Source organism: Gobio gobio (genome assembly GCF_949357685.1).
Source record: "Gobio gobio genome assembly, chromosome: 10".
NCBI lineage: Eukaryota > Metazoa > Chordata > Actinopteri > Cypriniformes > Gobionidae > Gobio > Gobio gobio.
This window is the reverse complement of record NC_137116.1, coordinates 50,315,284-50,328,789: the sequence shown is the minus strand read 5'-3', so window position 1 is coordinate 50,328,789 and position 13,506 is coordinate 50,315,284. Positions and strand designations below refer to the sequence as shown.

General features: G+C 38.3%; 1 protein-coding gene across 1 annotated transcript in view; it reads right to left on the bottom strand.

Annotated features, from left to right (window-relative positions):
- Window positions 1–1,591: 1,591 nt before the first annotated feature.
- The window catches only part of med27 (mediator complex subunit 27), a 93,387-nt gene continuing 81,472 nt past the window's right edge, over window positions 1,592–13,506 (bottom strand). Inside the window, exons 6-8 of the mRNA XM_079827975.1 lie at window positions 8,651–8,692; window positions 4,918–4,995; window positions 1,592–2,039 (exon numbers count right to left, since the gene is read on the bottom strand). Of these exons, the coding sequence (XP_079684101.1) occupies window positions 1,905–2,039; window positions 4,918–4,995; window positions 8,651–8,692 (255 nt within the window). The 3' untranslated portion in view covers window positions 1,592–1,904. The remainder of the gene's footprint in view (window positions 2,040–4,917; window positions 4,996–8,650; window positions 8,693–13,506) is intronic.

The window sequence follows — 13,506 nt, the reverse complement described above, 5'->3', positions numbered from 1 at the left end:
GTTTTTGGTCTTTCACATTTTTGTTGAATAAAAAAGGTGGACCAAGTTTACCCCCTAAATGTTATTCTGTATAACATTTAGAACCATGCCATACCATAGTTAAAAGTTCAACAGTATTACTGAAACCAGCATTGTACTGTTTACTAGAGGACTGGAACATTGAAAGCAATAATATTTCCTTTACCCTGGTAGCCTATCTCACCTTTGAATTTAGAAAGAATACAAAAACGCTCCAAAGAATGAAGCTTGGAGGCTTATTAAATCAACTAATGTAACAAGACTGAAGCTCACCAACTGTTTTGGGGAACAGATGCTCTGTTATCTGTGGAGTGACGAGTAGGTGTATGAATTAGCCCTCGAGTCTCACTTCCAGTCGGAGAGAGAAAGAGAGAAATGGTGTGACTCCAGCACGGCTGCGGAGGCATTCGAGACTTCTCTGAGTAACTCGACTCAAAGCCTCACACACGCCAGCCCGAGTGGGATCTGAAGGCAATGATGATTTTCACTTGATCAAAGCGGATCATGAAAAAGCGGCACAGCTCCAGTTTTTTTTTCTTCTCCAGAAAAGCTCAGAATATAAAGTGAAAGTGAGCCTGCTCATTAGAATTTTCAGCAGGTTTGAAAATGCAGACAATTATATATATATATATGGTTTAGGATTCAGATTAATGCAGCTCTCAGAGCAGCACTGTACTGATATTCTATATTCTGTATGGATTATCTATCTTTTCATATTTAATATTCATATTTGAACTCCATAGTTTTTATATAAAATGATGAAATATGTATACTGAAGAAGTTAATACATATCATTAGATTTTTCATATATTTTTATGAAGTGCCAGCAGTTTCGTTTAGATCCTACTAGGCTGTTTTATAAGCTCTCAGCGTCCATTAGTACATTAAGATCACAGTCAGCCCTGTAGCTCCAGCTGAAGTAATTCAATTATGGTCGAGGTTCAAATGAGAATCTATGTGGCTACATAAAGATCAAATTCAAATAGCTTATCTTAACGTGTATATAACATCATATTACAAACATGAAAAGAGTAAAAGGGTAACATACACCCACGTTGAAACTACATCGACTTGTGGTTTCTAAATAAACATACAACACAGGCTAACAACCACTTTCTTTCTGGCACTGATGGCCAACGTGAGTCTCACGCCTAAAACGAAATATGTTCAATAATTCAGACTTGCATGTACGATGTGTCATTGTAAAAGTGAAGCCATGTCAGACGAGGTTAGAAAACAAAAGCCAACCTCCCATGCAAACCCTCATCGAGAGCCTTTGACACTTTGTCTAAATCTTGCATGATCAGAAATGAAAAAGCAACTGCGATTTCGGGCGTCGTACATATCTAAGAACGTACTCTAGATCGCAATACATTTTTTATGAACTGCATGTACAGTTTGCATTTTTGTTATACAAGCACAGTTAAAAGTAGAAAAAGTTTCTGCTGATATTTGCTGATTTTTTTTCCATGAAATAAATCATGACCAAACACTGTGCATGCACCTTTGAATTAAAGAAACCCAGATCTAAAAACAAAACTAACATGTTTTCAAAAGAATTATGAGGCAAGATGTGGAAAAACGAACAAAAAAACGTTTATTTAAAGGTCAAAAATGGACAGGTATGGCCAACCTACAACATTAAGGATTATGACCGAGTGGTAAATAGCCTTCTAGCAGTTTACATTCTGAAACATGTCAGCATTTAAACATGTTCTCCTTACCAATGTGAGTAAAAAAACTTTAAGAGAGGGTGAAGCAAAGCTGTGGAAATCATGAGGCATTCAAAACTCTGCACAACACAGCTATCAGCAAAAACACTGTGCTACAAACAGAAACAGAAACAGAGTTTTTCAAGCCAAAATACTGTGTGGCCCGGGACAGCGTCACTGTCGGCAGGTGTCATGGAAGGCCTCCAGAGTTCGGAAGTCCCTCCATGTTGGAGGAAGGCCCTCCTGCAGGTACTTGCCACAGCGTTGACACGGGTTCTGGAAAAGCTTGATGTAGCTCCTCAACCAGGTCTGGTCAAAAGAACAGCACAAATATTAGTGATTTTCCCCCCCCAAGAGCTGATTGGTTAAAGGGTTAGTTCACCCAAAAATGAAAATCACCCTCAAGCAACCCTCAAGGTGTATATGACATTATTTTTTCAGACGAATAAAACCAGAGTTACATTAAAAATGTCCTGGCTCTTCTAAGCTTTATAATGGCAGTGAATTGTTGGGTCATTTTTAAAGTCCATAAAAGTGCATCTATCCATCATATAACTGCTCCACACGGCTCCGGGGGGTTAATAAAGGCCTTCTGAAGCAAAGTGGTGCATTTGTGTAAGATAAATATCCATATTTAAAACTTTATAGACTAAAATAACTAGCTTCCGGCGGTCAGCGGTACGCGAGTCGACTTGCGCTAAAAGAGTAAACCTTGACGCGATGTACAGGAGCATCGCAAGCTTTGACGCCTCTCGCGGATAGTTCTGGGCAACAAACTCAAGCCCCTCTTCTCTTATATTGAAATCCTCTGCCATTTCTCTTTAAAAATGAACTAATTCATGACTGGTGTCAAGTCGACTTGCGTACCGCTGAAAGTTAGTTATTTTAGTCTATAAAGTTTTAAATATGGATATTTTTCTTACACAAACGCACCACTTCACTTCAGAAGGCCTTTATTAACCCCCCGGAGCCGTGTGGCGCAGTTATATGATGGATAGATGCACTTTTATGAACTTCAAAAATGACCCAATAATTCACTGCCATTATAAAGCTTAGAAGAGCCAGGACATTTTTAATATAACTCCGGTTTTATTCGTCTGAAAGAAGAATGTCATATACACCTAGGATGACTTGGGTGGGTAAATCATGGGCTAATTTTCATTTTTGGGTGAACTATCCCTTTAAAAATTCCAAAAACTAAATAGCATTCCTCATGTGAAGCAGACAAGACTTAGAGTCTGAAGTGACTTGAATGAAACATTTAACCAATTGAACACATTTAATGAAGTAAAGTATCCTGCCTGAAATGCTCTAAACATGCTGCAGCGGACAGCCTCACCCTCACCCTCACCCTCCGCTGACTGGCCTCATTGCATTGGCATCGGCTGTGTGAGAGCAGCATGAGGGTCTGTGGGGTCTCACAGCAGTCACAACTAGACATTGATTAACAGCAGGAGGAGTGTGTCTGCTCTCCTCTCTAACCCGTCTTCACTGGGCCACTCAGCACAGTCGGGGTTTACCTGCACCTGTCAGGACACATTGTCTTCCCTAATTCATCTGTCGGCCCAAACCGCCCTCCACTGATTCCCTGTTACTCATACTCCAATTAGCACACACAAAAGGCCTATCTATCTATCTATCTATCTATCTATCTATCTATCTATCTATCTATCTATCTATCTATCTATCTATCTATCTATCTATCTATCTATCTATCTATCTATCTATCTATCTATCTATCTATCTATCTATCTATCTATCTATCTATCTATCTATCTATCTATCTATCTATCTATCTATCTATCTATCTATCTATCTATCTATCTATCTATCTATCTATCTATCTATCTATCTATCTATCTATCTATCTATCTATCTATCTATCTATCTATCTATCTATCTCATCCATCCATCCATCACCAGAGAGCTAAATCTATCTGCTTATGTATCTGTCTGTCTCCATCTATCCATCCATCCATCTGTTCGTCAATCCATCCATCACCAGGGACCAAAAAGGATCTTAAAGCTATCTGTCTGTCTCCATCTATCTAGCCATCCTTCCACCAATCCGTCCATCCATCCATCCATCTGTTCGTCTGTCCATCCATCCGTCCGTCCGTCTGGCAAAAAGGAACTTAAAGCTAAACGTATCTGCCTGATTCTGTTTATGTATCTGTCTGTCTCCATCTATCTATCCATCCATCCATCCATCCATCCGTCCGTCAATCCATCCATCCGTCCGTCAATCCATCCATCCGTCCGTCTGTCCATCCATTCATCACCAGAGAGCAAAAAGGATCTTAAAGCTAAATGTATCTGCCTGCCTCTGTTTATGTATCTGTCTGTCTCCATCTATCTATCCATCCATCCATCCATCTGTTTGTCCGTCCATCCATTCATTCATCACCAAAGAGCAAAAAGGATCTTAAAGCTAAATGTATCTGCCTGCCTCTGTTTATGTATCTGTCTGTCTGTCAGTCTAGAAAGCAAAAAGGAACTTAAAGGTATTTTTTGAGAGACTAATGACTGCTGATGTTTTTTTTAGGTTCTAAATAAGCTGTCCTCAGGATGGCCTCGGAGCGAAGTGCATCAATGGTACGGTTTAAATCCGTGTACGGGAGAAAGTCCACGATTCCAGCCATGATCAGAATAGCTCCGCATTGATCTTACGGAGAAGTAATCAATCTCTCCACTCTTTTCAAAGCTTAGAGCAGAGGTCGGCCGACTATTTAAAGACTGACCAGACACAATGCTTGACATCACACACAAATAAACAAGTCAAGATAATGTGAAATTATTAAAGATTTCAAACATAAAATCAAAACCTTTTTCATTCCAGGGCAGAGTTTGATGAGTTTTTATACATTTATTTAATCTGCCAGATGTTTTTATTAAAAGCTGTAATATTTACAGTGTACTCAAACTATCGATTTAAGGCATGTGTTCCCTGGGAATCGAACCCATGACCTTGGTGTTGCTACTGCCTTCCTCTACTAGCTACTACATGAAGTTTTTGTTTTGATCAGGCACTATTTCACAGAATATGTGCACCAAACTAAATTTTAGCAATTGGTCTTAACATGTATTGTTAGGATGTGGAACACAATCTCTCGTTAAACCACACCAAATGCAAAATGTAATAATTCTTGCAGTCAGTATAATTTTAAAAGCAATGTACTATACCCACCATGAAGGAGCGAACTACAACATCGGGCATCTGGGGGAGCTGGTAATGCAGCAGGGCTGTGGTTGCATGATCAGTGACCTGAGAACAAAGAGCCAGTGAGATATATGTAATTGGTGGTAGAAAATGGTCACGTGAAACCTAAAGGGACATGGTGATGGAAAAAATGAGATGGGAGGAAAAAATATGTCAGTGTTACGGCGAGAAACTTTGCTTTAACTTATAAAATGTTTGTGTTCCTACAGGGAACTTTGTGTTGGCTCGCAAAACTTTTGAGTTCTTTGCAAGTGGATGCAAAGTTTCTCGGGGGAACTAAAATGCTTTGCAAGCGGACGCAAAGTTTCTCGGGGGAACGCAACAGTTTTGCAAGCGGACTCAAAGTTTCTCGGGGGAACGCAACAGTTTTGCGAGCAAATTATAATTTCTCCATATATTGCATTGTGTGTGTTTAGGTGTTAAAGGAAATGTCTGTAAAGTTAATAGAAAATGTCCTGGCAGAAAATTACAAGTACCTTTTCTGTTTCTCCAATTTGTATTATACAATTATACACAATAATACAATTAATCTTGGGACCAACACAATATTATTCATAATCAGTGTCGGCGCAGTGGTGGGGCATTCGAGGGCCGTGCCCCCCCTACCGGTCATTGATGCCCCTCCTACCACAGGCCATGGCGTGTGGCCCAAAAAATATCCCTTTTGGTTATTCTTTTAATAACAGTAGCCGCGTTTCCATTACAGATTTGCGCAAAAATTTTTGTGATTATTTTCTAAATTTCAATAAAAAACTATTGCGAAATGACTTTCCATTAAACGATGGTATGCGACTAAAACATTTTTTTTTTCCCTCTCGCAATAAGTCATTCCAAATATTATGCCACGGATGTTGGTAGGTTTATGTATCCCAGTCACCGCGTCGGACACATTAATGCTGTAAGGAAAACACCTTATAGCCACTTGAGCGGCACGTATGAGGTGTTTGTGTGTTTCTCCCTCATATCTGCTTCAAGGTCTTGATCAATTGTGGCATTTCTTAGTTTAGAATCCAGTTTTCCTGTAATTCTGTTGTCTTTTATGAGTTTAATAACGAACATGTTGTCTTCTGTCTGCGTCGGAATGATCGATACGGTGACGCGCATCTGCCACATCATAGGCTATATATAATTTTTTTCCCACTATTTTTTCTTTTCAATTTTGTTGTAATAACGAGATATGTCATTAAAATAGACTGTGAAGTTTGGATTTTCCCCTTACGCATAGTGTAACAACTTAAAATAGCCTACTCCGTCATTTATGGTATTGTAGTATATATTGTAGTATGCAATGTGTTGTAAAATATTTGAGTTTATTTATTATAAGTTGTGTATTTGTTTATTATTATTATTACTAGGCTATGTGCATATTTATTTAGAACATTAGTTAATTAGGCTACCGTTCCCCTGTCGGGTAGTCACCGCGAGAGAAGGGCGAAATGTTTCATTTGCATGGTGGTTGGCTAACTCAGAGTTGTTGTTTTTTTTTACCACTTCGTTATTTTGGCTCGGAATTTCTTTTGTTGGAAATATGAAGTTCATTTTGAAATGCTTTTTAAATGAAAAACTTTGCGTTTAATAAACAAAATATATTTTTTGAAATGAAGACAGCGTTTGGAGTGGAGTGCAAAATAATCTGTTCCCTGAGTCCACGGCCTTTGTTGGTGTTGTGAGTGTACACAAATAAAAGTAGACAGTTTATAGTTATAATTATGTCTTGCACTTATCTGTATGGCTAAAAATAACGGAGCGCGAGTTGTTTCCGCTGTCATAGAGGAAAAAATGCGCGGGCGCTTCTGTTGGACAGGGGGTCTATTTAGTTTCATAGTTAGGCTATGTTTAAATAATAGCATATAACCTTATTTTTTAATTAACTAATTGTCTGTATATTTAATAAATAAGAAGCAAACCAAGATTGTTGGGAATGGATTGACATGCGCCTACGTTTTCCCGTTTCCTTAACACAATTGAACAGAATTGTCAAATATTCTGGCTCATGTTATACGAGCAAAACTAAACTTTATTTTGGGGAAATAATATATTTGCCTTCTAGAGAGATGCGCTAAAGCACAGCCTGCATAGGCCCGTCCTATGCACCGAGAATTTTTTACAATGCAACAAAATATTTAAAGAGCATCAAGCTATTAAAATCTCTATTATGTAAGCACAGACAATATAACAGTATATTAGTCAGTAATTTTTATTAGATTAAACAGTGATTTGATAACTTTTTTAATTTAAGGCCCACGCACAATTCTGGCTCTGGCCCATCCAAAACTGGAATTCTGGTGCTGTGCCTGATTAATATAATAATAATAATAAGTGTTTCACTTTTTTATTGCATTTCTGCTGTGTTGGACTATGTCGCAACTGCATCAAAATATTTATCATACGACAGTGCCCCCCCGCCGATGACCCAATGCCCCTCCAGATCTGCTCTGACGCCGACTCTGGTCATAATGTTAAGTCTGATCGGTGTATACTTTATTTTCTTTAAGCAAAATTTATATTTTCAGAATTTCTTACTTTGCATACATGGGCACACATCTGAAGAAATCCTAATTAAAATCCATTTTCAGATCAATCAACCTACGCTCAGATTAACTCTTAAGTCCGATTTTGCAGAAGAACACCATTACCTTATTACTTTTCCAAAAATCCCATCTTCCATCACTAATGTAATTATAGAAAGGGACTAAAAAGCGAACCACTTCAAATCTCCCGACATCGTTTCATCAGACTGCCAATGCTGACCAAATTCCTTATGGGAAACCGGCCAGTTAATACTTCTCTATAGTGTTGCATCATGGGAAAAGAAACTCAAACGGTTACTGTTGAAGTGTAAAAAAAAAAGATGTTTTTACAAACACAAAAACATCTGTGTGAAAACTATTGGACAGCGGGGACATGTGACGAGTAAAGAACGATTAATTAAGCGAGGAATGAAAACGGAATACAGAAGTGACAGCTGGGAGGGGAAGATGAGAGGCGGCCCGTCCCTCCAGTTTGAGGCAGCCTGGGTTCGAGTTAGCGTTCACATCCGGAGAAATAAAGAAATAAACAGGTCTGCGCTTTGATCAGTCCGTGCAGATGCGAGACGCTCAGTTACAATGCGAGCGGGTCCTCGCAACCTCTCGCTTTAAGTTCCAGGCAGCTCGTCATACACATTCTCTCTCTTTGAAAGGAAAGCTATTTTTTTTCCCTCTCTCTTCCTCGCTCTTTGAAAGGTGCATCTGCATTATCCACACTACGTATTTTCATCTGCCCCACAGGCTGACTGCTCTCTAATTCCAGCCTAATGAGATTCGGGGAGGGTGGAGAGAAGACGACTGGAGCCCAGATGTTTAGGGTGCTGTCAAATGAGGGCGAAGTGGCTTGGAGTGAAATTAAATCAAAAAACATGGGGACAAGTGATGTCTGAGGGATGAAAGGCAGAGATTGGCAGTGGAGAGGTGACAAGAAATGCGACCATCACTGAGAAGGGAGATCTCATTATGATTTCCCAGGCATGCGATTAAAATTTATTTATTCATTTATTGTGTGGCTCAAATTCAATCTAAAAAGGAAACCTCAAGAAGATCATTTAATTACCGTTCCAATATTTCCCAACACGCTACGGGAAATGAGAAAGACACGCTCTGTTGATTAAACTGAGTTTTGTATGTTTGATGTGATGCGTTAAGCTGTCAGCTGCGTTACTCACCTTTTGAAATGCTTGATAGTTGGACTTTGACCAGATGTCCAACTAAAAAAAAAAAAAAAAAAATTAGACAGAAAAGTAAACTTCATGAAATCAATCAAAATACTTATTCCATGGTCACGAATTGATTCCAAATATCTGCATGATACCCAGATTTTGCCCTTAGTGTGCCCCTTTCGCAACCCTTCTTAAACTCTTAAAGGGTTAGTTTACCCAAAAATTATATATGACTTTCTGCTTTCAGCCAAACACAATTTGAGTTATATTATATTATTATTATATTAATATCCTGGCTCTTCCAAGCTTTATAATGGAAGTGAATTGCACCTTAGATTTTGAAGCCCAATAAAGCACATCTATCCATCATAAAAGTTATCCATACTGTTAATAAAGGCCTTCTTATAACTTTATAAACTATAAGCACTGGCTTCCGGTAACGGCTGTACGCGAGTCAAGTTCTGGTGGAAGTTGATTTTTGGGTGAAAAAAAAATAACCATTAAGGCCCTGATATACTCAGGGTGTAGTTCTTTCTTGTTCTTCACTTAGGGGTAAAAAGAAGTAAAAAAAAAAAGATGTTTGCTGCGGTATAATGTTAAATGTGCTGCGTGCATTCCTCTCATAACAAAATAAACACTACAAAAATAACAGTGGTCTCAGAATTACAACTCCATTTTCTACTATAAAGCTGCTCTCTGGTGTGTTCTTGCGGATGTCTGACCTCAGTGGACTGAACAGGAGAACGGAACCAGAGAAGATTTCCACGTCAAAGAAGGCGGAGTGACAGAGCCACACCCACCTATTGCGTAATCGCCATGGACCAATGGTAGCTCGAAGGCGTTTACCAGCCAGAGCAAACTTTTCTGGAAAATTCACTCCAGAAAAAACTTCTCAGTTTCATATGATTTAGGAATGACATGTGGTGAGTAAATAATGACAAAATCTTCATATTTTGGGGAAACTGTTTCATTCAAATTACTTTAAAATAAAAAATAAAATGCATATATATATATAGACGCAACTTAACACGGCTAGCCTGACGTCATACTCAATTCTAGTCAGAATATGAGTCTGATACTGCTCCGTTGGGCTGTGATTATGGGGCGTGTTTCAACCGAACCAGGAAAGACCTCATTTGGATAGACCTACAACCAATCAGAGCAACGGAGCAACGCATAACGTTAGTTGTCAAATGTCAACAGAACTCAACTGCACACAGTGTTGCCAAGTTCACGGTGATATTTAGACCCAGGAGTGCGAATTTTACCTGCCAAAAAACATTTTAAACGCCTTTTTTCCGAAGAATCATTCTTGTGTTACGCAGCACGTTTGAGCTTCCTCAAGAACCAATGAGGTTCATTCTTGTGTTACGCAGCACGTTTGAGCTTCCTCAAGAACCAATGAGGTTCATTCTTGTGTTACGCAGCACGTTTGAGCTTCCTCAAGAACCAATGAGGTTCATTCTCGTGTTAAGCAGGTTTGGTTGAGTTTCTGTTTCTGTTTCTTTCAGTATTTAGATGTGAATAAAAGCCTAAATTCAATCAGTTCATCATGTCCCATCGAGTTCTCTTTTGCTCATGGACAAACAATAACAACAACACAGAGAATTTTGAGTATTCGCATATTAGGAGTCTTAAATGAACTTAAAGAGTTGTGAGGAAATGAGATGACGCGGATCTCACGCGCATGTTCGGCTGCGGCTGTTCTTAAAGTGACAAGAGCACTGATGATGATGCCTGTCATTAAAGTTCATCAAAGAACAACGGGATCAGAGGAAAGTGTAGCTTTAATGATGATTAATCTATATTTCATTTATTATTTATGCAGTTAAGAAAGGTGTTTGATAACTATTACATTTCTGTATATGTCTAACAGGGAAGGCACAGGTAAAAATAACATTTATTATAATGGGTTATATAAAGATTGTTTTAAGTTCACTTAAATTAAAAGTTTTTTTAAAGCCTAATAAATGTTGAAATTGGTAGCTTTCATTTATACTGTAATGTAACGTCATTAATGTTTCATAGAGACATTAGTATCAGTGATACTGGCCTACATTCATAAAAACATGACAATACAACACATTTAAAATATGCTGTCAATAAATTGTTTCTACATTAATTTGGAGAGTAACTGAAATTATTACAATATCAAAACATTAAAAACATATTAATCGTGATTTTAATTACAGAAAAAATTTGATTTAATTAGTTTTTTTTAATTGATTGCCAGCACTATCTAAAACAAAATCATCCGTTGCATTTTCTCAGCTGTTTATTCAAGTGCATCATTAAAGCTGACTGAGGGTCCATTGCTTTTTTTGTTGTGTTCATTTATTGTGGATATTTAAAATGCTTTCCGTTTTCAGTGTTAAATAGTCTTTAGAAATAAAAGTTTATTGATCTTTGAAAAGGTGGACCTGCATTATTATGCCATTATCATTATTTTAAATGAAAATGGTCTCAGAACGACAATATTATCGTTTATCGCAATAATTTCTTGGCCAATTTATCGTCCAGCAAAATTTGTTATCGTGACAGGCCTAGTAAAGGTGAATGCATGTACGAACAAGTTCTCCGTTTAGGATTAGAACGAATTCAACCCAAGCGCTCTTTGGTGACGTGGATGGTTACGTTACTGTTGATCATCTGTCCATCATCGTATAAAGCCCGCCCTGACAATTTGATTGGTGCGAACAGCTCTGGTTCGAGCATAGTCGCTCCACAACGGATCAAGTCCAGACCGAACTTCCCGACGTCAAATGTTGTGGGCGGGGCTAAGTTCGGCTGGCATCCAGGCTAGAAAACTGCTATTTGGGGAGAATTTGTTTTGGGTTGTTTGTCTAAGAGTCTGATTGATTTCTGCTCAACCCAAGTATTAATTTTAAATAAGCAGAATGCATTTTTAACATCCAGAAAGAGCTCATTTCATCTTAAAACTCTGCAATCTTAAATGTATAATGAATTGGAATGAATTACTTGTTGAGTTGAGTTTCCTTCCTCAGTACCCGGTATCAACTGTTACTTTGCTTATAACTTGGAAAACAAACCCAAACAATCAGTTTAGCTTTTATACTTCACAACATCCTGTGTCTATTTAGCATTCTTTAAAATGTGCTGTCTTGTATTGAATTATTTTCAGGGTTGGTCTGTCTTTTATTTTGTTGAATTTGTCTCAGTAATTTTATTTTCATTTTCTGAAGCCCAAGAACTTTTTCCTTCAGTCTAAATTCTATTTTTGCACCCTTACACCCCAAATGGGGCATTGTGATGCGTAGCATGGTTTCAAGCATGACTTGCTAGTCTGCCAACAAGAGTGAAATACCTCATAGCTCAAGACTTGTGGCTCAAATTGTGCAAGTTCTTTTAAACCAGGGTGCAGCGTTCAACATGGCAAAACAAACTCATCAAAACCTAGAAAAATATGAATAAATAAAGGCAGGACCATAGATTAAGAGCACATAAAGAGTAGAGAAATACACTGCCCACCCAGCCAGTAAAAAAAGAAAAGAAAAAAGTTGCTGTTTGGATTTAAATAGGCAAATGCTTAAGAGTCTATGATTGGATCATTATTGCAGATGTTTCTAGGATGTTATATGTTTGGCAACAGTTCTTCTAACTATGATTGATGGAGTGTGTAGCCTTTTATTTCTTAAACAACCATGTAAGAAGACACATCATGGCCATATTCCAGGATGACAATGTCAAGATTCATCAGGCTCAAACTGTGAAAGAACGGATGGGAGGGAGCATGAAGAATCATTCCCACACATATGGGCACCTCGGAGTCCAGACCTTAAATTCATTGAAAGTCTTTGGGATGTGCTGGAGGAGACTTTACAGAATGCTGGACTCTTGCATCGTCAGTACAAGATCTTGACAAAAATGTATACACCTCTAAATGGAAATAACATCACAACCTTTTTTCCATCAAGAGGTGCATTTCTTCATGCTCCCTCCCAACCATTCTTTCACAATTTGAGCCTTATGAATCTTGACATTGTCATCCTGGAATATGGCCATGATGTGTCTTCCTACATGGTTGTTTAAGAAATAAAAGGCTACACACTCCATCAATTAGGGTTAGAAGAACATCCGCAATAATGATCCAATCATTGACTCTTAAGCATTTGCCTATTTAAATCCAAACAGCGACTTGTTTTTGGCTGGGCAGTGCATAAATTATACTTAAACACTTTCTTTGACAGTTTAAAGGTCAGTAATGAATAGCCTTGTGTCTGATGTCAGGCCTGTTGTGTGGGGGCGTAAAAAACCCCATCACTAATCAACCCGTTGAGCGAAGGTCATCAGAAGAGTTTTCAAAGACGACAACAAATCATAATGTTCTCTGATTCTAATATCAAACAGGCCTGGTGTCAGCATTTATCAGAGAAATCAGACTCTATCTCCCTTCTGTCCTCAAACCCACCTCCATACACTGCTGCCCTTTGAAGTAAAAAGAATGCCGGATCGCAAATTACCCAAGAGATGTCTGAGATAGTCTTTGAAGCCCTACTTTGATAGCATAGTTTCCTTTCTCCTACCCCTTCCTCTCCCTTTTTTTGTGTGTTTGGAGGTTCAGACAGGCTCTATTGGCCTTTTTGCATATGGTTATGGTAAGCTATGTGGCATTGTTTGAATTGTATGGACCAAAGAGGGGGTTTAAAGAAGACTCTTCCCTGAATCTATGCCTCGCACAGTCCCAAAATGACCTTTGAGGTTGATTCAAAGGCAGGAGTTGTCTGCAGCGTTTCACACAGATAACTGTAAATAAAATAAAATTAAATAAAAAGATTTTGTTTCAGGTTGTTTGTCTAAGAGTCTGATTGATTTCTGCTCAACTCAAGGTTCAATTTTAAATA